The sequence below is a fragment of the Rissa tridactyla genome, chromosome 21 (genome assembly GCF_028500815.1).
Source record: "Rissa tridactyla isolate bRisTri1 chromosome 21, bRisTri1.patW.cur.20221130, whole genome shotgun sequence".
NCBI lineage: Eukaryota > Metazoa > Chordata > Aves > Charadriiformes > Laridae > Rissa > Rissa tridactyla.
The window spans coordinates 3,038,376-3,065,281 of record NC_071486.1 but is presented as its reverse complement, the minus strand read 5'-3'; the positions used below and the strand labels follow the sequence as shown (position 1 = coordinate 3,065,281).

The window sequence follows — 26,906 nt, the reverse complement described above, 5'->3', positions numbered from 1 at the left end:
CACGCCTGGTGTTTATCCCAAATTGAGTTTCAGAGAACAAAGACAAGCATCTGAAACCTGCAACTTGAGGGTGACTCGACGGATTTGCTGCAGACTTGCAAGGATGCCTAACGAAGCATCGCTATTCCTCTGTTTTACTTACAGACAGGCCAGTGCCAAGTACGATGGAAGCTATGTTGAAAGCCAAACTAAGAACGTTATTCTTCAATGGGAAGCTGAGACACATTGTAATGTTCGATGGGAAGGGTCAGGCTAGACACTACACCGTTTGAGGTAAGAATGCCACTATCTCCAACACAAGCTCGATATAGCACCAGTTTTAGCAACGCTGGGAGCCTGAGTCTAATCCTACAGGGTTTTTAGCAGTTGGTCAGGACAGCCCCACGCAGCGCCATCATCCAGGCACTAGTCTGTATTGCCAAACCCAGAGCACATGCCGTTCTTAAAACAACTCGTGTCATTAATAAAGGTAGTTTGATTGTCGGTCCCAAACCAATTTAACATCGTTTTTGGAGAAAATCGCTTAAACTGCCAGGGCACACGGCTGTTTCCGTTACTGGAGAAGAACCTCAGATGCTGAGGAAGACGGGAATTCGTGTGGTGCAGGGAGAAATCTGGGTGGCACAGGACCAAGGCCTGTTTTGAAATCCGCATCATTTCTACCCCAGGAGCTATTTCCAGTTAAGAAGGCATAATATCAGCCACTCGATGTTACTGTGTTAACAGCATCAATTCATGCCACATTAAAACACTTTCTTGGCACAATTTATTTTTCTGACCCAAACAAATAAGCCATTAGCAAGTCATTAACAATATTCTACCCTAAATTGTCAGTTTAACAGCCCTGTAAAAACATTTTTAGTTTAAAAACAAAAGTGTGCATGCTGTTGATATTAAAACTGCAGTTACTCTTTCAGGAGTACCAGCTGTTTTGTTGCAAAGCATTTTCAACATACTAATCTGTACAGTAAAGACAGAAACTCAGTTGAAGGCAGTAGATGGCTGTGGTAGGTGCCACTCACAGCTCGGTGACAGCGGACTGGCTGAATTTCTTGTACGCTTCCAGATACAATATTCAAGCCCTTTTGAGAGTTTGGTTCAGGCCGATCAGCACAGAGTAAGAAAGTATTGTACATTCGTCTCTAAGTTGAAGTGAACTGAACTGGTGTAATTTAGGCTCGATTCCAGATGCTCAGTTTCAAGCTACTTCTTGAATAATGCCTCTCAGCTTTTTCTTATGCGTGGTTTTTCATGTTAGCGATCACTGGCACTGCTTTTGGCCTTGCTACTCCACACTGATGAAAGCAAGGAGAACAAGCAAAGGAACAGAATAGGATCTTAAAATGACCAGCTTCTTGCCAAACCAGCAAGGATACCATTCCCCCTTGTCCCAGGCTCCATGGATATTTCTATCAGATTTTCATATTGTAAGCGCTTCTCGGGAAGAGAGAAAACTCCGGAACAGTGAGTATTTATTAGAATATTTTTTGTTAAATAAAGAGGAGGGGAAAAAAAAAAAAAGGGAAAAAAAAAAAAAAAAAGAGTACTGCAGATTTAATTTCACATCTTGGCTATGCTCTGACAAAAGAGAAGTTACTGAAGTCAGCAACTCCTTCTTGTCCCAAGCCAGGGATTAATTAATGCCCCTCCCAAAACTTGTACCAGTCCCAACCCACTCCCCAGCCCCAACCCTTCCCATTTTATTTCCCAACTAGACAACACTGTTGGCAAATCAAGACAGCATGAAACTTACATCAATAAAAACAACAAAAACAGGAGAAAAAAAAAAAAATGTGCCAATGCATCAGGGGAACTATCTTATTAGACGGTGAACTTCTCCAGCTAGCAATTCTGCTCGGGAGTCAGCTGTACCTTTCACGGAGGGAGAGTTTAAATGTTTTGAATATGCTCCATGGCGCAATTGTAAGTGCTGCAGAACCACAGGACAAGAGATTGAACACCTGAATTTCTCCCCCAGGACTTCTTTTCAGGGACACACATAGTTATCCAACCAAGGGTTCGTGCAGTAACACTCAGTAAGTACAATCCAATGCTTTAGCACAAATTACAAGTATCCAGTTCAGCACGGTATAAGGCATGTGGACAAGAAGAGACATCAGCAGAGCGCAGCAGGATCAGCAGAACAGCATTGGTGATTGACGCTCCAGTTTGTCAGACTTTGACCCCACTTTGAATCCCTGATTCCTACCACAAACAAGGAAATTCAGTTTCTATCGTAGCGTTTCTGAGGCTATTTATTTTTGGCCAAGTGTTAAAAGACCAACTCCTTTTTGTTTCGTTTTGATGTAAATGCAGAAACGTTGGCGGAAGCTGTAGGAGAAGCAATGGAGCAGCAGGGATGTCTGCAGGTGATCAAAACTCTGCCCTCAAATTCAAGTGTCACTGCACTGAATCGGGAGATACTGAACGGGGAGTAAACTGGCCCAGCCACTAGCACTGTCACAGAATGTGTATTTGTTGGGTTTTTTGTGGTTTTTTTAAAAAAAACAGAACAAAAGGCAAACAGATTAATTATGAACCCTTCTTTTCAGAAGCAGACCAGGATTAAAAAAAAATTCCCGTAGAATTAAAATGTTAGATTCTCCACCTAAAAAAAGTTTATACATATGCGCTGAAAGTGACCACCACACAGGTCCGAACAGCACCTTACAGTACAGACTAAGACTTAAAGAGCTGATCTCACATTTGAAGTCTTTTAATTAAAAAAAAAAAAAAGTGGCTATGGCTGGGATGACACAAACGGGACACTTCAGAACACAAGGCAGAGGCGAAACTGGCAGCCTTGCTCGCCAGGCCATGGAAGCGGTGTAACGGGAAAGGGGCACTTCATGCACAAAATGTATTTTACAAAATACATATCCAAAAAAGCAAAAAAAAAAAAAGCCAACAAAAAAATAATAATCCCACCTTGCACTAAATTGCAGCACTCTCAACACTTGCTCTGCCACAGGCTGCTGCCCATGCCTTGTTTGATAGAGGAGGCATGTGAAAAAGGGGAGGGGGGAGGGAAATCCGTGTTTCAGTCTATTTTTCAAAATTTCTCTCCTGGGGACGTCTTCAGTCATCTGATGTCAGACACGGAGCTCTCAGAGTACGTCGTGGTCATGACAGGAGTGCCGTTGTTTGCCAAACAACCTTGCCTCAAGGTTTCAAAATACGAGGCCTGCACTGGTTTATGATACTGCAGAACTTTTATGGCATCTTCTATCTTAAACCATTCCCTTTTCCTTCCTGTGGGGAAAAAGAAAAATTAGCAGATGCAAAAAACAATGTTATCCTTTCTATGTTTAAACATTCCTGTTGATTAGCTTTCCATCATTATCACGTGCAAGAATAATTTCACTGTGTAGCAAAGCATCCGTTTAAAAGATGCTGGGAAATTTTCTCTCAGGATTCTCTGATCTCGAGAGCCCCCTACTCCGAACACCACACTGACGGCTCCTCTACCCCCACGACAGGGATCTGCATAGGGCAGTACATCCACTGGCCAAACAAACCGTCTTGCACGTCCCAATTTAAAACCCCCCAACAATTATTTTGCTATTTCTGCACTTTCTGTTGAAGTTAGATACTCCTTTTAAGACAACCCACAACAACACACACCAACCACCACCTAATTTCTATCACTTTGCAAGCGAACCTCAGTTCTTGGTGGACAGCACTCATTTCTTACTCTTTCCACAAAACCTCTTCCGTACACAGCCTGAGGAAAGTCAAGGTACAGGTGCCATGGTGCTATTCACAACCCTCGTGCAGAACAACAGGCTGATTTTCATTTGGGAATCAGATTTAAATGCAAAGATTTCAAAAGATAATGGGGAATGATTAATCCACACTGCCCACATAATTTTTCTTCGAGTCTTAGAAAGGACAACTCTTCATGCTCTTTGCTCAGTATCTTCAAATGCAAGAATTAAATGCAAAATTGCTGCAGAGGCAGCTGTACAGCTGAACTGACTTCTCTTGGGCCAGAGAGGTTACAAAAGCATCAATTTGACCACAATGTTTTTTTTCCCAAGCAACCAAAGGACACACCACTGCAACTTTTCTCGACCACTCCCAGAAGGATTCCAGCTCCCAGAGGGACACTGACGTGTTTTTTCCTGCATCAAACCAGTTAATGTTAGCAAGCGCAAAGAACTTACCGATATTGACAGAGTCCTCCCAGTCTTCCAACACTTCTGTGACGATAAGTACGTAAACATATGTCCTGTGTTTCCTGTCCCGATTCTAGAAGGCAAAGGGAACAGAATAACCACAAAGCTACCAAGGGAGCCAAGGCAGGTGGGCACATGGTGACTACAAGTAGCAAGGTGCCTCACTGCGATGCTGCAGTACCTTACGTGCAGTTTCTCTCACATTATAGCTCGTTCTTAGCTACTAACAACCGTTGTGTTTTAAATGAGAGGTCTGAAATTAATAGAGATTGCAACTCAAAAGTTTATTTCCTAATCCGTAAGGCAGTACTTCGTGGATGGATAGGCTTATAAATCAGTTCCTCAGCTGGAAAAAAAAAAACCAAAGGAAAGATTTTTATCTATTTCACACAGCTCTGAAATAGTTAGTGGAAAAACAACTGTAAGAAGAGCTGTGTCTGGTACCTGCTGACTGTGCATCTCCCCAGTACTCCTCGGGTGTTACTGCACTCCTAAAAGGAGCCCACACGCTCCACCACGTTGCAGGGGCCAGTTTGGCAAGGGGTGGTGGCAGGTGCTAAAGAACAAAGGAGGGTCACCACTCCCCAGCTGGTGGGTGGCATTTCTGGCAGCAAGAAAGGTATGAGGGCACTGAGAATATCCACTGTTACACTGGCTTATCACTCCTGATTTCAACTGGGAATTGCAGATGATCAATATAATTGAAAGGATTAGCACGCATTTTTATTTAAACGGGGAGTTTTACATTTTCCTTCAATCAAGTTATCTGGTTTATTTCACAACAAACTAGGAAGTGATTTTTTGCATCAACATTTCACAGCCTCCATGCCTGAAACTTACCTCAAAAATTCCCACTAATCTTCCTAACGTCCCTTTCACTCCAGCCTACGAAAAGTTCAAAGAGAAAAAAAAAAAAACATGCTTTAACAACAGGGCAGTACATATTTCCTTATTTGTTGTGCAGGAGCAGTTCCTTTAGAACAGGAAGCAAATGCTGTAAAATCCTGTAAGCAGGCAGGCATTCTCAGGAATTTTGTCGTCTTTTTCTATATTCAAACCATTTTGGATTCAATCTGGAGGAAAAAAAGAATTATTTGAAGAGTTACTCATTGCATACCAATATACCCTCAATGACCAGAATCTCCTCTAAAGGCTATTGTAGTCTAAGCATGGATAAAGTTTGCTTTGGCATTTAGCAGTTTTACGTCTTTAAAATTACAGTTTAAGAAAATAACTTTAAAGTATGTATAAGACATCCACTTACACCATCAAAGCAAGATGACAACTATCAGGTACCTCAGGGATGTCCTGCATACATTTGAAGCGAGCTAATATAAACATAAAATACTTTCAATGTGGCCTCCGCAGGAGGAACAAGACTATTTTTGATATAATACAAAATGCAGACGCGCATGGAAAGAAGATTTTTAAATCAAGCGCAGACACAAATCAAGAGAAGATCTAAGCAATAGTTTTGTCTTCTATTTGAATACTACTGAGGATCTACCCACTTTATCTCATTTGCTGTCACTTTTTATACATCCACTCACTGCTGTGGCTCAGTCACTTTCTCAAAGTGCTGTTTCTCGCCTCTGCTCTCCAGGGTTTGCATCACGCATGAATGCAAAACGCCAGCCCACTCTCCTGCCCCCAGCCCCCCTCTTCTTTTCCAATAATTTACATTCCCTTCTTTTTATGACGGTAAACGGTTGGAACTCAAGCGCTACAGACAAGATGAGATTTCGCTCCATGACTTGATTGGTCTGAAACACCACACACAATCTGGCATATGACCCAGCCACGTTTGGAAGGTAAATTCGGCTGCCATCTCTGGCAGCTGGAACGTATCCTAAACAGTTCAGGAAAATAGTGCCTCTGCTCTCGCAGACAAGATACATAGATCTGATTATGTCAGGCTTTTTTTTTTTTTTTTTTTAAAAAAAAATCTTTAGGTGAGGGCAACTAAATATTTGATAAGATGCATCCTCGGTGTCCTGAGCAGCCAAGATACACCATTTCCCACTTGTTCAGCTACTAACCAGTTGCTGTACGGTCATACGCTTTTAGAAAGGAAGAACTTTTATTAATTAGAAGATTTTCCTAGTTAAGTTCCCTGCCTAAATGAACACACAGATACTAAACAATACAGGCAGGGCACACCTCACTATTGCTTCTAACAACAGCTGATGGCAGAACTACCCCAAAAGAAAAGGATTTGTAGCTCCCCCTACTACAAGCATTCACAGAAATCTGTAATTCTTTCTGTAACATGCTCCCTGACCTCTACTTCTAGGAAGGAGCTTTTCAACTGAATCTTTTATGTTGTTTTTGGATGCAAAATTTATCGTCTCATCAGTATTTCTGACATTCTGCTCAGCCCATAGGTGAACCACTGACTATTAACCACAAGGCTATTTCTGGAGTCAAACAGCAATTCCATGAAGGTCAGCGTACGCGTGTGTGCGCACACCAGCGTGGCTGGGACAGATAACTGGGTCTGACCTTTGCGGATGAGTGATTTTACCTCATCTGCAAAACTGTTGCTGCTAACCTGGACTAATCTCTCTCAGAAGCAAACTGGAAGGCTAATACTTCAAATGAAATTCATCCAAAGAACTCCTTCAGCAGCCTTGAACGGTGGGCTTTTTTTTTTTTTTTTTTTTTTTTTAGATAAGCAACCATATCAATCAGCCAGCAGTAACACAGAGAGGAACACAAGGCTTCCACCTTCACAACATACATACATATATATAAGTATATTATAAGGTGAAGAGTAATCAAACTTTTCAGTTAACTAACTGTTTTAAGCCAGTTTTCTTCACTTGTTCCTGCAGAAGCCATTGAATTTCTGCTCTCCTTACTCACCTGCAGAGGCACTGAATCAAAAGCCAGGGATGTTGTTGTGATGGTTTAGCAAACTCTCAAGCCTGACTAGAAACAAATTTATCTCCAGGCAACTAGCCAGCCTAGAAACTGAGCATGAATACTGCACAACCAGCCTCCCAAGCAGTTCATCCCAGCTCTAAAACTGTGCCTGAAGTAAGACAGGCAGGTGAGGAGCCCTCCCTTCTGTTCTAACAGGGAGGCGACAGAAATAATGCTCCGCCTGCAAACTAAGATCATCCTTTGCCATTCTGCCTAGTCTTATTCACCCAAAAAGGCACAAAAAGTGGTGCCGAGAAAACATGCCCTGTAGGGAAACCATATTGAATTATCATTAGACAACTCAAAAAAGTGCTAAGATTTTCTTCACGTGTGAATTTATCACATGCAGTAGGAAACAGCAACATAAGTTAACGGTTTGATTCAAACAAATATTGGGTTGATAAAGAGAGTCACAGAATCATTTAGGTTGGAAAAGACCCTTGGGATCACCGAGTCCAACCATCAACCCCACTCTACAAAGTTCTCCCCTACACCATATCCCCCAACACCTCATCTAAACGAGTCTTAAACACATTCAGGGATGGTGACTCCCCCACCTCCCTGGGCAGCCTATTCCAGTGTCTAACCATTCTTTCTGTGAAGAATTTTTTCCTAATGTCCAGCCTAAACCTACCCTGCTGCAGCTTGAACCCGTTCCCTCTTGTTCTATCACTAATTACCTGTGAGGAGAGACCAGCACCAACCTCTCTACAATGGCCTTTCAAGTAGTTGTAGGGAGTGATGAGGTCTCCCCTCAGCCTCCTCTTCCTCAAACTAAACAGTCCCAGCTCCTTCAATCGCTCCCCAAAGACTTACCAAAGACTGCAAAGCACATCAATCAATGGCGCTCTCATTCTATTTTACTGGTATAGTGGATTTTAAAGACAACGTATAGGATATACAACGCAGATGGATTGGACTGTTATACACTTACTTTTGATAAAGCACTTAATTCACCCAGTGCCACCCCCTGCCCTGGGCAGGGACACCTCCCACCACACCAGGTTGCTCCAAGCCCCGTCCAACCTGGCCTTGAACCCCTCCAGGGATGGGGCAGCCACAGCTTCTCTGGGCAACCTGGGCCAGGGGCTCACCGCCCTCACAGCAAAGAATTCCTTCCTGATATCCAATCTAAATCTACCCTCTTAAGTAAGCTTCTAACATAAAAGTTAGAAAAACATCCAATAAAATACTCTATAGCTATTATCACTAACAAAGCAAGCTAGATAACAAGCAACAAAACTGCCAGGCTCCTCTTTGGGCAAGCTCCGTACCACTCCCTTTGCTACGGGCCAACCCCTCAGCACCTTCCCGACTCATCTCCACTGCAGGACAATGAGCATTTTCTTGGAAAGTTAAAAGCATAGTCACACGGTCATCCAGGATTGAAGCTGGATCTAAATCTTAATTTGCACCAGATGACTCAGGAATTTTTCTCCTCGGATTGAGGATCCTCCGCCCTCATGGGCCACAACAGTAAGTGTCTGGCAGAGACAGCACAATTTATTTGGGCACGTGTTTCCCCCCAGCATTAGAAGTGCTGCACAGGGAGCCCGTGCTGCGATCCTCAAAATGCACACGTGTCCTAGGAGGATACTATTAAACCTATCAACACAGGTAGGGGAGCACCAGCATCAACTGTTCCATCTGCAGGTGTGAAAATAAAGCCCATCAATCAAATGACACTATTCCCCAGGAAGAAGCACACTCAGGTACAAAAGAGGACAGACAGAGCTTGCAAAATGAGCTGCTTTTTCACTGCTCTGCAGATCCAAATCCGTTTCCAACGCCCGAGGTAGCCCTCACTGGAGGAAAAGACGGATCTGGCAGGAGTGCATCAATGTCACAGCAACAGCCAGCTGCCCCAAACCAGCACCCGACTTCAAACCGCTGCCGCGCGCCCACAGGGGTGGGCTGGGCATTCGGGACAAGGAACAGAAATCTGGAGGAAATGAAGCTTTACTAGTTCTGCTGCTCATGGAACAACTTGTTTTAATAAAGAAAAATTACTGAAGACATCCAAGAACAGCAGGTTCAGGTTTCAAAGCTGAAAATAAGTTGGGGTCAGATGCAAAAAGCAGCCTGCAGCAACACCATCTGTTCCTAGGGACAGCTTTTATTTCCTTCCATCTGAGCTAAGGAAAATGTGGGTTGGAATTTCAGCTATTTTACTTTGCTCTATTCGGCTCAAAGCCTGCATCTACTATGGATTACTGCTGGGCAAGAGGACTGTGGTAAAACACCCAAATCTTTGTTCTAATACTTGCAGTACTGAAGGTAGTAAATCACACCCATAAAGAGTGCTAGCTTAGACAAGTTCTAAAGACACCAATTACAGACCTGCTAGGCAAATTTTCTTGCTGTCTCTACTGTGTCTCAGAAGGTTATACCTATTCATCTAATTCTTTACTGCATTACAATGTAATGCAATGTAAAAAAAAAAAAAAAAAGTAAAATGCTTTTACATTTGTGAAATGGAAATGAAATACCACAATGAAGTGAGGAACTTTAAGAGGGTGCACTCATTTTTATGAGGTTTGAGTACACCGGGTAACACACAGTACTGAACTTGGTCCCCTATCTGCACTGAATATTACTAAAACTAGGAAGAGTTCAACGCCATCTCTTCACTCCTTGGTCCTTTCCTTATCCGCAGTCGTTTCCTTAAAAGAAGTCGTCCTCTTTTAGGGCTGAAAGGTATCAATATTCATATTCTAAATCACTAACAAAATACATGAAACAGAAAGGACTCTTTATAAAGCAAGTTTAAGAGGGGGAAAAAAAAAAAAAAAAAAAGAAGAGGTCTAGCAACCAGATCAAAGTACCATCACGATGGACTATTTTTCATATTGGCATCAATTGCCTGTTTGATCACAGATCAAGCACAACTTATCTGGCTTTTGATTCCCATGAAGAAAGCAGGACTAACACTCCCATAATTTTACAGAACTTGACATTTACTAAGTATTTAAAGGTCAGGATGTGAAAGATGCTGTAAGTGCAAAATGAAATGCCTTTGGGTTTAACAGATGAGTGTGGAGGCTTTTTTCAAAGTCACTCCATAATATGTTTAATTTAAGGCATCTATTTCTAAAACATGTTCTTCACCAGTTGCTCACACCCATAAAAAAAAAAACCTTATTCCTAACACAAAATTAATTTTGTGGAGAGAACGGAACAGCAAAAAAATCCAAGAATGAAGAACCAAAAAATATACTACATCGGTGCTAATGACTGCTTTAAAAGGGCCCATCATTTTTTCAGGTGAACCTTAGAACATACCTGGAGTTTACAGCTGTGTAAGACTGCCTATGTCATTTTTCAACATTATGTCAGAAATAAGTGGTTTTACGCTGAAAGGCTGCTCTCATTCAGAGCTAGCGTGTTTGTCTACTGCCACGTTGCCTAAGAACAATGCCCAAGAACTCAAGTCACTTCAAATTTTATGCAGACAACAGCAGGCGTGACAAGTGTTGCTACCTGTCTACTTTAATACTTCTGCTAGTACAGATTAATATAGATAAGGACTATCTCAAACTAGGACAAGGACTTCTAACTCAAACTGGGACAGAGGGATCAGAGGTTTCACTCAGAATCAACATTTTATTTTCAGAACAGTCTTCTAAAACACTGAAAATCAGAAAGAGGGGAAAAAGATTTCTTTATATTGCAATTATTCCAGCAATCACATGGATAAGCTCAAACATATATGTGGTGAAATTAAAACAGTGAATGCAGAAGTTAAAAATCTTAGTTTAGGGAAGCATATTTTAAAAAGCAAATGCATACCATGCAAAGAAGAATGAATTGAGAAAAAACAGCCTATTGTCATCTTCAAAGACCACAAGCAACTGAAAGGGTAATGAGTCCTTCCAGCTTTTCCAACTGTCTCTTATTAAAATGGAAAAGGCATACCAAAGGCAGTGAATGAAGTCCACAAATTTCTTCCATAACTTTGACCAGCACACAAACCACCTTCTTTTAGAATAAAAATTACTTTGTGTTCATCAACACAGAGGAAATTGGATTTTCCCTCTCCCAACACAAGCAGCAGACTCTACCTGCTCAGCTACGCTCTGGGTTCCTTGCGAGTGACAGACATGCCTGGCCCAGGAGAGGAGCAACGACATCAAACCTTCTCAGAAACCAGCGTCAGCTACAACCTACCTGAAAACACCTAGGTTCACATGAAAGGATGAACAAGGACTACTAGCCGGCATGCACACCGGTTGCCCAGCAAGCAGCCTCCTAAAATACCTCCCCTGTCAAATCTATAGCACAAGCTGGGAAACTGGGTGCACAAAAGCCCTTTACAGCATTACAACTGTAATATAACAACCATTCCCCTCCCGCACGCACATTCCCCAGCAACATTTTACACTAAACAGCTCGCTGAGCTTTAGACAGTTGATGTACATTATAATTTTGTGTGCGGTTTGTATGCAGCGTACTGGAACACAAACCTATTAGAGGAAGGCCTCACGCACCTAAAAGCTTGCCCGCGTTTTCCACCCGTGTCAGCTAGCCTCATCATTAGCCGCAGAAGTGCTCAGGTAATTTTATACACATGACAGGCTGCTCTTCTGCAGAGGGCTTTCAGGAAAGCCTTTATCGTAACAGCATCTGATAGCTCCATTTCAGATTCCCACCCTGCATTCACATCACATGCTACTAGGTGTCGCGGAGGTTAGCCGTTGGGGTAATCCTGCCGCTTTTGGAGCTCTGGATGTTTACTGTTTGTGGAGCGGCATTCAAGCAGATAGGTGCTTCGCTGGGAATGACTCAACCCTGCCAGGCTGCCACAGTTTGAATTACATTCTCATTCGGCACCGGTCCACGTGAGCGAGGGAACACCAGCTGAGCGAGAGGGGATTATCTCAGCCAGCCCAAACCAGTTTCTTCGCTGCAGACTGAGCCCATGCCAAGGCTTTCCTTTCAGCCACCGAGCTGTCACGGAAAGAGAGCGACTCTTCCAAGGCACTGCCCGAGGAAGGGAGGGTCGATACAGATTTATTTTTAAGGATTTGAAAGGTGAAGCCACGCATCTCCTGAATGAACCCTTGACTTCTGTATCAAATCACTTAATTCTTAATAACGATTGGGCTGCAAAGCAGGAGTCTGTAGCTAAAAATATTCTATTGTTCTGGTTAAACTCACTCTGTCTTGTAATGTGTTTGAAAGATCGCTGAGTTACTGAAAAAGCAGGAGCTGCATTACAAGCTGGAAACAAAATTTGCCAGCAGCAATCCCCAGTACTAGAGGGACCTAAAGACATTTAAAAAAAAAAATAAACTTTGAAACTTTGACTGTATAATCTTTCATATCTTTCTGATAAACTGCTGGATTATAAAAACACCCAAAGAGAAACACACAACTCGGGAACTGCCACATTAGGTTAGTCCAGAGGCCCAAATATTCAGCATTTTGTTAGACAGCAGCAGGTACTTCCAAATACTTCAGAGAAAAACCTTCATATACCAGACAATTAAATAAAGCAACTACTGGTGAAGCTTCCTCCCAAGTCCCATCAATTAGCTCTTGATTTCTGTTCTGCAGCACAAAGATTTATAACCCTCTCAAAAGCATTTTTAATCCTGCCTTATATAACTAACTGTGAACCTACTTGGTCATCCATATATAATCATTTAATCGTTTCTGAATCCAAGCATCTCTCCACTTCAACGATATTCAGAAGCGAATTCTAAAGACACGTTTTACATACAATTTAAGTGCCATTTGCTGTCTTTAAATTCCTTATGAAGAACAAAATTGTTCTTCCAGCCTTAAGAAAAAAATATGCCTTCGCCACACAGATCATCAATCTGTGTTTGATCTATGTGTTCTCTTTCTGAAATAGCTTCAAGTAAAAAAACCAGCACATAAACATGAACACATTAAGAATTGTTGCTTATAACTCTTAAAATCAATTTCTCTTATTCACAAAAAAAATACATACTAGATCGAAACATGCTGAGGTGCCTACTTTGGAGTGTCTTTAGTGGCTCATACAGTCTTATTTCTACCTTCTACCCAAGTATTAGATAGTTCCGCAAAAGCACAGCTGTTTTTTGAAGTTCTCTTAAGAAACTGTCCTTCATACAGAGAAAACAAAACAGAGAATATCATTGTATGTATTGAAATGACTATAGCTTAATTTTATCTATTTTCAATTAAAAGTATCAGGTGTGGAGAAGTTCATTCCGATTAAGAGCCTTAATTACATTCCTATGCTATCTTTATTTAGGACTCCGGTTTCCTCCCACATACAACGTGGATATCGCCAGTGACCCTATATTCCTCTTCACCTTAAGGAAAACAAGCAAGAGTGACAAAACCAAATTCCCAGAGCTCTGGCTAAGCATCAGCAGTGAAGCTCCAGAAGCCCCCATTGCTGTCAAACACTCACCTCTTCACAGACTTCTCGCACAGCGGCCACGTTGGGCTCCTCCTCGGGCTCCATGCCACCCCCAGGGACAATCCATCGATCAGGATGACGACTACTGCTCACCAGCAGCACCTGCAGAGAGGAGAGCACGGCTGATGGACAAACTCAAAGCAATGCTCCTTCTCAGAGCCCCGCTGAACAGAAGTTGTCTTTGTATCTCTCTCATCTCCAGACACAACCAACCCAACGCAAGCCCTTGAAAATACTCCAGTTTTTCCAAGACAATTTCCTTAGCCCCTTTCAGGCAGCTGTGCAAACTACATTATCAGTGACACCAAGGCACTCCAACACTCCAAATGATTTCAGTCATTACCTTCTCGCTGCTCCAACGCTTCACAGAATAAATTATGCCTCTGCATACCAAAACAACGATTTGCTATTTGATACAGCATGACAATACTTATACTGTAAGAGCTCACTGCTGTACTTCAAAGTCACTACGTAGTCTTGTCAGCCTGGGATAAGCATCATGCAACAACATAACATGGCATAGAAGCTGCTCAGCACCTTCACCCTCTGCAGAAGTAGCTCAGTTTAACTTCATTGGTACCCTGGGCCTTGTCTGCCTCGGCAGTTACACTACTGACATATACAAGTCAGGTAACAGCCCATTAAAATATTTATGTGCAATTGTTTTAACAAAGATTTTCAACTTCCCCATTTGCCTCTTCTTATGCAGGAGGCACCAAAGAGTTCAGCTCTGGAGCCAGCACTTGGCTACTTTTGGTTTAGATGAGGTCGTTCAATGAGATGTAAGCCAAATATAAGCCTACATTAAACCACTTAGGAACCCTAGGAAAAGGCTGCATAGAAGGACAGACTTTTTTGAATCAGGAAAACGGTTCAACCATTTCTATGGGAGTCATTTTTCTTAAGCATGCTTTGTGGCATTTTTTCTTGAAACACATTTTATTCCTGTTTAATTCTGTTCTATACAAGTTCAGTTTTTGTTTTGTCATCTTCTGGAAACAAAAAGCTAACTAACAATCTCAACCGGCTAAAAATTTTCCCAAAGAATACTGAGACACTGTGCTTATTAAATCTACTTGCAATACATCCCTGAGCAGAGATGGAAACTGAAAACAGAACTAATACTGCTTTTCAGCTCTCTAAACAAAGCTTGTTCATTAGAGTTATCATGCTATACTTCATCATTTCACTGGCACAAAGCTTACAGCCAAAGCGACTTGCTCCAGAAACTTTCCAACATACCAGTCCAATTAGGTTACAGGCCAGCTGTAACAGTTTCAATCAGACATTCTAAAGTTAAACTGTGCGAGACACTCAAATCCCAGGCTTTACTGTCTAAATGTTGCTTTACCAGTAGGATATGAAAAGATTTGCACTAATTATCAAGAGGAAACCTACCTACAGAATTCAAAATTAAACTTCTGAAACAAAAACACACGTAAGATTTCCAGGGTTTCCCCAGTTCTTTTATCTTTTGAAAATTCTCATCTGCCAACCGACCGCCCTGAAAAGTGATTTTTCATTTTCCAGGGCCACCCAGACCACATTGGCTCAGCACAGGGAAAAGAGAAGGGCCAACAGAACTAGAACACACCAGGGTGAGGAGACAAGGGTCTGTTGTGGGGGTCCAAACCACAGCTCTCAAACCAGGAGTAGCAAAGCTTAAGTCAGAAACCAAAGAGGGGTCACAACAAATGTTTTGGCAACTGCTGGTCTAACCTTTCCTAAGTCTGGAACTAAACTTGGTGTTCTCAAGTGTCAACAACTCTAATCAGGATTTTTCTGTGGATCCCGCCAATAATAATGTCTCAAAGCCACCTCCTCCTGCTTCAGCCAGAACCCACACCTCAATCCTGCAATGCCTGAAGAAGCATCATTTATCAAACAACCCCATTTAAATCCCTGAGCACTCCCCAGTCTGTCTATTGAATTAAGGCAATTACAATGCGTACTAGAAATGAATCAAGCTGAATGGGCTACCTTAATTCTGCAGTTTCCCAATGGAGATGCTTACTGCCTTAGATGTCTTCTGGCTAAGGCTGCAATGGAACAGCATTTCCATTATAGTAACATCCTGTAGTGTTTGGTCTTCTTCAAGAGGAAGACACAATTCCTTTCCCCCAAACATCCATTCCATATAAAACGCGATCAGTAAGCCGTGCCTAAATAGGGAATGTAAACTTCCTCCATCCTGAGAGCCTTCAAGGCTCGGGACAGCAGCTGGCTACCATGGGCTGGGACCGTAAGGCTGTCACCAGCAGCCACCTCTGGTTTGCCAATATTTGGCCACTGCAGGCTCACCACAAAACACACTCCCTGGCCTGTGCTGCCTTATCACGGTACCTTTTCCTACTATGTTACAGGACTTTACTTTGTCCTGAGTCATTACCAGTACTGTACACTGGACTGAAATTCTTAACTTCAGGTCAGCAGGTGATTCTGAGGGCAATGTTAAAAGAAAAGTAACAGACATTTCAAATATACGTTTTCTTGCCAGGTAGGAAGCATCATCTTCGTCGGTTCCGATTTCAAGTCAGAGTTACAGCTCAAAGAAAAAAAAAAAAAAAGGTAAAAAAAATCTGCAGGAAGAGATCTTTGAAACTCAGCACAGCACACTTCATGCCATTGAACTCCTGCCACCTTCCACTTGTGAGAAAAAATATCTGCTAAGAAAATCCCTGTACAAAGACTCGTACAGGAAAGCCTGCTGGACTGCTCAGACTAAGACAATGCTTTAGTAACACACTAGTAGGAACATTTAGGTGTAAACAACAGTTTTAGGCAAAGTAAATTAACTTCAGCTGCTCTGGCATTTGAGCATTTTCTGAATAGAATTAACATGAACAACCCTCGCTGGGAAGGAAAAACCTGTCATTCTCACACTTTTATGTAATCAGACTATTTCCTGTTTAATAAAAAGGAAATCCCATCAAGAGAGAGTAGGAAACATGCCCTACAAGGTCATTCTTTTAAAACAACTTTAAACAGGATATTGCTACCAATGAGCTCTCCCAAGACAAAGGGGCCTAGTTCAAAATGAGGGTGAGACACTCTTGTGTTTTAAAAAACCACACATCTAAAAAAGTCCTGTATCCCAATACATGCAACCCATTCAAAGGGATCATGTAAAAAGGTCGTTATAACCCAAAACCATGTTTTCCACAAGGCAACATCATTCAAATATTTTACAAATTGCCCCAAAGCCAGTAAAATGAAACCTGCTGAAAAACAACCTCTCTCTGAAAACCATTCACATTTGGGCCAAAGAGCCCGAATGCTGTTTCCAGATAAGAAATACAATCCCCCCATTTCGCCCCCCGATAGCTAGATGGGTGAACATAGGGTACCTGGGGAAGCTAAGATACCGGCCAAGCAGGTGGCAGAAGCGAGACGTAATAGTTTATATTCCTGCCATAATGAGGTCAGAATTATTTTCCAAGTTTCAGAACACGTGAGATAGCACAAGGTTAACTTACACCAGAAAGCCAAGACAGAGAATGGCAACGATACCTTCACCTTACAGCATAACAGGACAAAAATGTTATTCAATTGCTCAATTAGACCGAATATTTTCCAATATAACAATTCTATAAAATAAAGAGTATAGGTGTGTGGTTTTTTTTAAAGGACCGCTTGATAGCTCCTATGTCATCAACACCTAAATTTTTGTTCGTTAGCTTCTTTATTACTTACGAACATTAATTTGACTATATACTAAAGAAGAGATTTTAATCAAAACAGTAGAAAAAAATATACCAAAAAGTGATTTATTTTATTTCTTTAAATCAGGCCAAAACGCAAAGGAAGGTTGACATTTCCATTTTATTCTTGCCAGGCAACTGTGTTTAACATGGCTACCGAGACTCTTGACCCACCAGAGATTTTAGGGGCAGATTTTGGAGCCAAGATTTGAAGTCTTTTTGGAAAAGCACTTGCAGGTATCGCATCACATGGCCAAGTTCTGTTTTCCAGGATTTGAAAGACAATTATGTCATTTCAAAGCAGGGAAATGAGCAACACAAGCCTCTTTGGCAATGCACTAGGCAGCCCTGAAGTAGCTCTCACACAAAATCAATGAAATAAGAGAATGGTTAGAAAAATAAGCAAAGTTTGAAGTCGACAGCAGGGGCTCCTAAACAGTGCTAGATTGTAGCCTTCATGGTACGCAAGCTTCAAAGCAGCATGCAAACAAAAAACCCAAACAAATCTAGAGCAGGCTACCAACTCTCCCCAGGAGGAGACAGGAAACACGCCGAGACATCTAAGGCACACATGGAGCTCGGGGCTCCATGGGAAAAGGGAAAAAGAATTTGTCACCGGGATAAATCTGGGAGTCCCTGATACACAATGCTGACCGTAAGGCAACCTAACTACATACAAATCTGTTGTGTTCACATAATCATTGTTGGGTTTTTTTCTTTCCTTTTTTCCCCCCACCAGAAATAACGGTGCTCGGGAAAGCAAAAAACCAGGCAACCAAAATAAGGCAGAGGATTCATTCTCAGTTAAAAGAACAGAGACTGCGGGATTCCCAGGTTCTGTCATGCAATGGTGGATTTAAACAACAACCACCATCCATAAATAAAACAAGAGTAGCCACGCTGTAAGGAAGACGATTCCTAGAAAAAGGCTCCACAGAAGCATTACAGCAAAGACGAAAAGGGCTACAGCATTATTAGAAGCTGGGCTACAACGTTATTAGAAAATGAGCTGTGAACCTTCCAGGCTTCCAGGAAAAGACAGTCCTACCCACACGCGCCAGCCTGAGGACAATCAAATTGGCAGACTTAATAAGAAACAGGAGACAAGATGTTAAATATGTGGGTTTTGGCCCAGCTAGCATTCTGCTGCCAGAAGCCAATCTATAAACTACTGGCTACTGAAACAGCCTTTGCGCTTTCTTTCATGTTTTCTACCAATATTAAGCCACAAAATCATGTATTTCACATAGCGACTAAAGCACAAACCTCCCAACAGTTAAACTCATTTCACACTTCGGCATTATTTATCAGAATGAGGACTGCCAGAAAATAACACGTCTCTTAACAGGCTGTAGGGAGACTGGTCGAGAAGATGGCTGACTTCAATGATTTTGGCCTGTACAATCTGTCTTTGTTTGAAAGTTTCAATTTAATAAGAGTCTCTGTATTCAGGAGTTTGGAGCTTAGCTGTGCTAGCAACTCTCCGATCTGCCTATGACCAGGCAGGATATTGTAGCTGGTGCCACTCTGTGTCCAGCATAATAAAGACCTTTTATGCTCTACTCAAAGTTAACAAACATTCTCACAATCTCAACATATTATTGTTACTGTACTTAATACTTTTATATCTGACAAAACTGGGATCTCAGATCGACCACATCAAACCAGCTTTAAACACTAACAACAGCATATGGTGACAAATGGAGTTCAAGAGGAGCAGGAGGGGAAAAGAGACACGATAGTGAGCAAAGCCGTGCAAAAATTCATCTAACTTAACAGGCAGAAACATGGCCTCAATTACACTACAAAAAACCATGCATTTTGCCAAAGGATGGTCTAAACACACACGCCAAGGCTTACAGAAGGGCTTCTCCCATCCTTTTGCTATTCAGGGCACGTTACGGAGTTAGCACATAGTAGTTGCGAGTACAGCCTGTGGTCAGCGAGGCTACAGCCAGCTTCAAACATGACAGTCTCTTTAGCTAAGACAAGAATACACACAACCTCAACAGCAAGCCACAGAAAAACCCTCTCCTGACCATAACAGCATGTCCTCACTGTTCCTCAACAGTATACATTTCCTCAGACAAGTGTTATTTTCGCACACACACCCGCACCTTGCTCCATGGCATAATGTGATTTAACCTACAGAGTGGTACCTAGAAACTGGAGGCAGGAAATTAATGGCACAAAGCGAGAAGGGGAAAGTACTCGCCCTACCGAATTTGACAAAAGTAGAGCACAAGTCTTGAAAAAGGAGTAAGAGGCAAACTGGAAGAGGTTCAAGTCATTTCAAGTGTTTGGATCGCACCTACAGTACTATAACCATAGAGGAAAAAACACAGAAAATCCTGTTGGTTTTTAAGCTGCTTCTTAGAATAACAATAATAAATCATCACATACTGCACTGCTACTCTGGCTTCAAAATACCAAGGGTCATATTACTGTTACTACAGTTTTCTTGAGACTTTAGAGTGACTGCTTACTCTTACCAGAGAACACCACAATCCAGAGTCCTCTCCCTCCACCAAAATTATGTTTTAGATAACCACAAAAGTTATCTGCGACATGCCTTTCACAGCAGGGCCGGGACAGAGAAAACAGCTGAAATGCCTGAACCAGCCACTGCCTGTTTCAGAGGCAGAGGGCTGATAAGGAGGCACTCCCAGCGAGAGACCCCAAAACCGATAACCTATTTCTGTCTGTCAAAACCAGTTTGTTGACCACTCAGTACTTACACAACTCGTCCAGGCAGACTTTTTCCAGAAGAAACACTAGCTTTTAAACTGCCCCCCCGCCTTTTTTTCCCCCTAAGGGAAAAAAAAAAAGAAAAAGAAATGAAGGGAGTATTTTGGTCTTTTTACACAGACCAAATGACTCTGGATGTCAGGAGTTGCACATGTATACACTTACTGTTTTGATTAACAAGTCCTATCCATAAAATAAAGCATGCAAAAACCCTACAGCCATGAAAACTCTTGAGAAGCTTTTCAAATATAAGCAGTTAATTCTATGTGTAACATCAATATATGTTATTTGCACAAGAAAAAGTAACCACCTAAGTCAATACAAATGAAAATAACGTTCAAACCATCTGAAGCATCTTAAAAAAAAAAAAACATCTATCCAGTAGGTAATTGAATCCCTCTGAATTTCACGTTAACATGAAATTTCCAAGAACAAAGAGTTACTGTGCATTATCCACAGCACAACAAAGACAGCTACAGAGACACAAATTCTGATATAAATACACACAAAATTTGAAAGATCCTTGACTAGTCTGTGCAGTCAGTCTCCCAGTTAAACTGAAAAAGAACTACTGTTTAAAGAAACTGAGTACTTGCTTCCCAGTTGCTGGATATTACATACAGCATCTGAACACCGACGTTTACTATTCATAAGGTAGAACTGAGAGTTTCTTAATTTTGTTCTACCCAATTTTTCTGGGCAACTCCATCACAGAGGTATGCAAACCAGGATAATTTTCCTGATTTCAAAAAATAATGATAAAACCCAAGCACACGATCATTTTCTTTTGACCAAGAAGGGAAAGAGTTGTTTCCCCAGACCTTGAGAGACCACCCACAGAAGGACTAGGTCCCTTTGCCACCAGTCTCAGCTGGGTACACCTCCCCAGCCTCCTGTACCTGCTTCCACGCTTCTCTGGAGGGTGCCGAGATGAACCAACTCGGGGAACTAACCATGAGTTTTAAAAAAAGAAAAAAAAGCAGGGGGGACCACAGGACGTAACGAACGAGGAGAGAAAGGCAGGAAAAACAGCTACAGCCTCTGGTTAGGCAATAAGAGAATCTGAGACTAAAGGGATTTCAGAGGGTTATGCAGAGGAGAACAGACAGCGGCCACCGCTGTTGGGTCCTTCCCAACAAACCTAGGGGTGGAGTACACTTTCTCCTGGTTTCCATATTCATCACTTTCCCTGAGTTGCAGCAGAACAAAACTGACTCAATTCTTCAGTTTCACAACAGCTTACAGAGCTTCCAGTAAATTAAGTGAAAATTTAACAATTTTCATTCTTTTGTAGTTTGGGAAAGTACAAGAGATGACGGAATTGTTTGTAAAACCGTTTATGAAAGCTGCCTTTATGAAAAGGCTAGAAAACACTTTTTAAGATGAAAGTTACGTTTTGCAGAGGCTTCTACTCTTCCTCTTGGAGAAAATTAGCTACAAGCACCGTGGAGTTGGACAGGAGAAGCACAAGCAAGAGAACTATATCTAAACTGGCCTATGTCCTACTGGAGATGTAGTAATGTGTTAGCAACAGAGAGGGAGAACTTAAAAGGGTTGTGGTTGAAACCAAGTAATGTGGCTGAAGGGAACCTACAGAGTCAAGCCAAGCCATCAGAACAGAAATTCTATTATTCCACGGGAAGTACGATGATCATATGATGCGGGGCTCTTTTTACGTCCCAACAGTAAAGTACTCCAAGTGTTTTTAGCTATTATTATTTTTATATTGAGGCAAACGCACAAAGAATGGCCCAGGAACACGGTGTGATCATCACCGTAGCCTACAGTTAAAATTTGAGAACTGCTGTATTACGTCACAGCTTGGTTTAAAACGGACCCAGGAGAAACAAGAAGAAAAACGTTAGTTTGCATTCAAATTACTTTCCCAACTGAGGCTGTTGTGGGGCTACATAAACGTAGCTTTTGGTGACCGTATTGGCTTGGCGTGCTCGTAGAGCGGCAGAGCCAGGGCGCTTACCAGCCGCTGTGTGAAAGTTCTGTTTTCTCATCTCAATTTAGACTTCATTCACAATTAAGAAAAGACGACCAATCCTGGATCCTATTCTTCCCGAAGCATTTCCTCCAAAAAGTCTTTAAAAATACCAGTTGTTAATGAGCAGCTTGTCCTTTCAGCAGATACAATGCAGGCATGCTTAAACCTGTAGCTACACCAGTGCGGGACTTAAAGCCAAACGGTTCCCTTTTTATTTCTGTTAAAATATAACACAGAGATGCTGCCATTGAGCAGGCCTCCATCTGTTTCTTAATAGTAAGATATTAGTGAAATTTTCTGGAACATTTCCTCATTGAAACAGCTGGTCCGCACAAAAAAATACTTGTGTTATTTAAAAATAACACCATAATAGCAATATTGAGAGGCACTGACATCACAAGCAACAAAATGAGTGATTTCAGAGGTAACACACAACTTGGGATCTCTTGATCTGCACACTCTCCTTCCCCACTTTTGCAGAAGCAGCAACTATCAAGGGAGTTCACTCCATTTGAAAAGATGAAAATAGCAGAGTCCTGGCGTTCGGTTGCCGGAAGGTCCTTTGAAGTCTGTTCACACTCTCTTTGAATTAATCCTGTTGATTCCCCTGTTCTCCCTCCTGCCCAGAGAGACATCACTCGGCAGTGGTTTACTGTTTATGAAACAACACAGATATAGATTTTTTTGCACGCAGCCCAATTAAGAAATGTGGGTTTTGCTCCATTTGAGATTCATGTTTAAATGAATTCTCCCTGTGCTGCTTTTTAAAGGAATACATAACAAAGACATCTTTTCAGCCAATGTTTGGTCTTGCAAAAATGTTCCAGAGCTTCTTTCATGTCCAAAAGTAGTAGCTTCCAAATGTGATACAGAGAAAATGTGCAACCTCGAGCAGCGTAAGAAAAAAAAAAAACATTCACTTAAAAACTTAAAAAGAAAGTATTATGTCAAGACTCTTTATTTGCAAATTTAACGCCTAACCAAAGACTTGCTGTTTCAGCAATCTCCATTGATTGCTAAGACTTTAAAGAAAATTGTATCAACGAACTGAAGAGTTAGGGGGTAAACACCTAAAAAGAAAGAGTAGCCCCCTCTGTAAGTGTAAACAGATTTTTTTCTTATTTCTGCTTGTTCATTGTTTATTTCAGGGACTAATTAGTGGTTCTCAAAGGGAGAAAACTTGGGGTTTTAAATCCATAGCAGGAAATGAAGAAGAAATGCGAGAGCTAAGATTTACTATTTCTTAAGTGCTTAAAAGAAACAGTAACCAGAAACAGCCAGTCCGAGAAAAAAATACTTTAATACTGCAAGTTTTAATTATTTATCAAAACACACTTATTTTTCCTCTTTTCTTTTAAAACAGTAAGCTTTTAATAGATCATTAACTAACATACTTTGGTTCTGTCCCCCCCCTCCCCTTGAGAGGCCTTTTAAATAGATCTCATTTTCCATTTAAATAGAAGTAATCAATTATAAAATATGTCAGTAGCACTAAAAAAATGTATTATTCTTGGGTTTTCTCTTTCTCTTGGAGAAGTCTTTCACAGACATGTTAAACTATATAATTAAACGTGTACGGGTAACACCTTTCTTGTTATCAAAAAAGTGCAAGCAAAGATTAGAAAGTAGATTTCTCTCAAATTAAAGTTCAAATAAATACCAATAAATGAGAATTAACCTAAGAAATAACTAGAAAGAGAAATTAACAAAAATCAAGGTTTCCCACTTGTTCATTTCAGTAATCGATATAAGCATAATTTAAGTGGCTTCTAGGCCTTTTGGCTAAGATCAAGAGCAGTATCTGTAAAAGGAATCCGTTCTGGGGAGGGTGTGTGTTCAGCGTGGTGTGACTTAATAATAACTTTCCTAAATGCATTTGTTGAAAAAGTCCACTTCATGACCAGTTACTGCAATAGGTACGTAACAGATGAGAACACAGGATGCAGTTTCAGCTCTGCATTAAATACATAGATATCATAAATAAATGCAGTGTTTGAAAGGCTGCGTGATGTCCTCGGAAGGCCAAATCAAAATAAACCAAAACTGTAATTCATTGCTTCACTATTTGTGTGGCTCACTTACAAAATCACACACATTAAAGTACTTGAGGAAATCAATCTACATCCCATGCTGCATCATTTACAAAGCAATTAGTGCTCCTTAATGTGTCACAGAACAACACACCACCTGATTTTACTGAGGAGACCAGAGACAAGGCCGAGCGCTAACAGTGACCAAAGCCCAAGTGAGAAAGTGACACTCATGTGAGAACCTCTATCGCCCTGACATACAGAAAGTTTTCCAGAGCTTCATTTGCAGCCTTCATAACAGACCCATGGAAATGACATGGCACAATTAGCACAGGGAGACAGCTAACTCAACTCCTGCTTTTGAAACTGGAAACAGATTTTTCTAGTTTAGGTCTTACCTAGAAACTAAACCCTAAAATTGTACCAATTTCAATTAAATGAGATTTTTTTCCATCCACTGAAAGTTGTTGCAAGCCACAACACAGACACAACTTTGACATAAAAATGGCTTCAAACTCAACCTCAGACAAACCTAACCAGCTTAACCTACACTGAAAGAAGTTTGTCACAACTTAGCATACCCCTAGAACGAGTTTACTTTTCCTTCTTCAGCCATCTTGGGTCAGTATTGTGAAACTTTGTGTCACCAACACCATAAGAGCTCAGGCCATCGGTTCCCACCGGCCAGAAGACGTAACAGCCCACTGCCATGGGGTAATGACACTGCAAATGGAGGCGTTGCAAAATAAAAACCAACAACCAGTCACAAGCTGACTGCATCAGGTAGCTGTTAAAATTACATTTCTACCTTCAACCATACTATAGTCAAACATGGTCAATCACCTAACTCTTGAGAAGAATTGCCACACTTGCCTCACAAATTGTGTAAAATTGCATGAGAAAACTCAGATGCCTTCAACCACCCATGCTGATTAGCCGCTGTACCATTACACAATATGATTACGTTCTTCATAGGTAGTCCAAAGTATCATAAATTTCCTGAAAGTCAGTGGGAAGGCCCAGCTTTGACGAACGCTTCACCAAAACATTGTTTTTTCATTTCAGTTCATTTATGCTTGAAACATTGACACTTCACCATGACAGCAAAGCTACAAAGGGTTTGTCAAGCCTCCTTCACTATGTTAAATAATAACTGAACAGTATGCTAATTTACTTTCCTCCAGTGAACTGTCTGCATTCCCTTCCAATTTCCTGTAGCTACAAATATGATAATCAGGAGAACAAAGACTTTAGCACAGCCACTCAGGAACCAGTAAATGAAATGAAGTATGCCTGACTCCAAAAGAAGCAGAGAGAGACCTGCAGCCTAGCTCGTCCCGAGAAACCCAAACCCACATTATGGAGATATTAAACAAGAAGAGTGAAAAATCACACATCTGTGAGAAGTTTCTCTTTTTAACTTCACGGACAATACGACCACTTAGCAACACAGCCATTCCTAAACGAACCAATCTACCTTTAATTCCCACTTCCTCCCAAGCCTCTCTGGACAGCAACTTCTGGCACTCCATCAGTCCCCTTTTATCCCAGTTTCTTTTTATAAATCCAAGGTCAGGTTTCCTCTCCCATCTCATGTGATGTGCTGGTCTGAAGTTCTGCCAGCGTGGTCGGTCCCCTCCACTGCCAAATCCCATCCCGTGCCACAACACTCCTTACCAGACTGTTCCACCACCCCACGAGCGTTTCATTCTGGGCGTTTTTCTCATGTTTAGCGGAGAGGAAATAAAGAAGATGTGGAGGGGGGGGAAGGAACACCAACTTTCCCAGTGACGCTTAATGGCATATAGAAAAATAAAACCCCCCTGCAACCAAGTCACACCCGGGCGGCTCCGGGGGGTCCCCCACCGCCGGCCCCGGCCCCCCGCCCAGGCCATCCCTCACCTCCTCCTCGCTCTCGCTGCGGAAGCACAGGCAGGCCGCCCGCTTCTTGTAGCCGTCCCCGTCGTAGGTGCGCGTCTGGTTGGACTTGAGCTTCATCATCCTCCGCTCCGAGGGGGCGGCTGGGGGCTGAGGGGAGCGGGGAGGGGGGGGGCAGGCCGGAGGACGGCGAGGCCCGCGGCCTAGAGGGCGGCGGGGGCGGGCAGGGTGGCGGCGCCGGGAAGGACCCGCCGGGGCTCCCGTGAGGGGCGGGCAGGGAAGGACGGGGAGGGGGGGGGACACACGGAGGGGGGCCGCCTCCCCGCGACAGTCTCTTTCTCGGTCTCCGCTCTGTCTCCCACAGGCCGGGAGCCGCCCGCTACGCGCTGCCGCCTTTCGCCCGCCTCATCCCTCCCTTCACTTCCAGCCGCTCCGCCGCCGCTGCCAGCGCTCCGGCCACCGCCGACGACGACGACCGCGACGCCATCTTGGGGCACGCTACGCAAACGGCGTAGAGCCGCCGGGCGGGGGAGGCGGCGGCTGCCCCCTGCCGCTTCACTGGGAGCCCGCCACGCAGACGGCGCAGCCCGGCTTCCAGAATCGCTCCCCCCCGCGCAGACAGCGCCACCACGCCTCCGCCTCCTCCCTCCGCCTCGCCGCGAGCCCTCTGCGCCAGCAGCGCAGGCCGCTTTCCAGAATAAGGCGGCCGTTCGTAAGCAACCTGGCGGCTGCGGGACAATTACGCAAAAGGCGCCGGGGCAGCGCCGGCCCCCAGCGCACATGGCTCGGCTTTGACAGCGGCTCTACGCAAAGCGCGCAGACACCGGGGAGAGAAGAATGCCCGTCTTGCGCAAGGCGGGGGGGGGGGAGTGTTACGCCAGTGGCGGAGCGCGGTTGCGGGGGTCCCATTGTAACCCGCGGGCGGGAGCGGCACAAAGGGGGCGGGTGGGGGGTGCTGCACCCTGGGGCGGGGCCTCTGAGGGGAAGGGCGGGGACCTGGGGGCCTTCAGCAAGCAGGAGTCCCTCAGCACAGGGCCA

General features: G+C 42.8%; 1 protein-coding gene across 1 annotated transcript; it reads right to left on the bottom strand.

Annotated features, from left to right (window-relative positions):
• Positions 1 to 749: 749 nt before the first annotated feature.
• Positions 750 to 26,399, bottom strand: NUDT3 (nudix hydrolase 3). The gene is made up of 5 exons (XM_054181048.1): positions 25,893 to 26,399; positions 13,510 to 13,620; positions 5,019 to 5,063; positions 4,167 to 4,251; positions 750 to 3,252 (listed from the first exon to the last, which is right to left on the bottom strand). The coding sequence occupies exons 1-5, from the start codon at positions 25,989 to 25,991 to the stop codon at positions 3,083 to 3,085; spliced, it is 510 nt and encodes a 169-aa protein (XP_054037023.1). The 5' UTR covers positions 25,992 to 26,399; the 3' UTR covers positions 750 to 3,082.
• Positions 26,400 to 26,906: the final 507 nt, after the last annotated feature.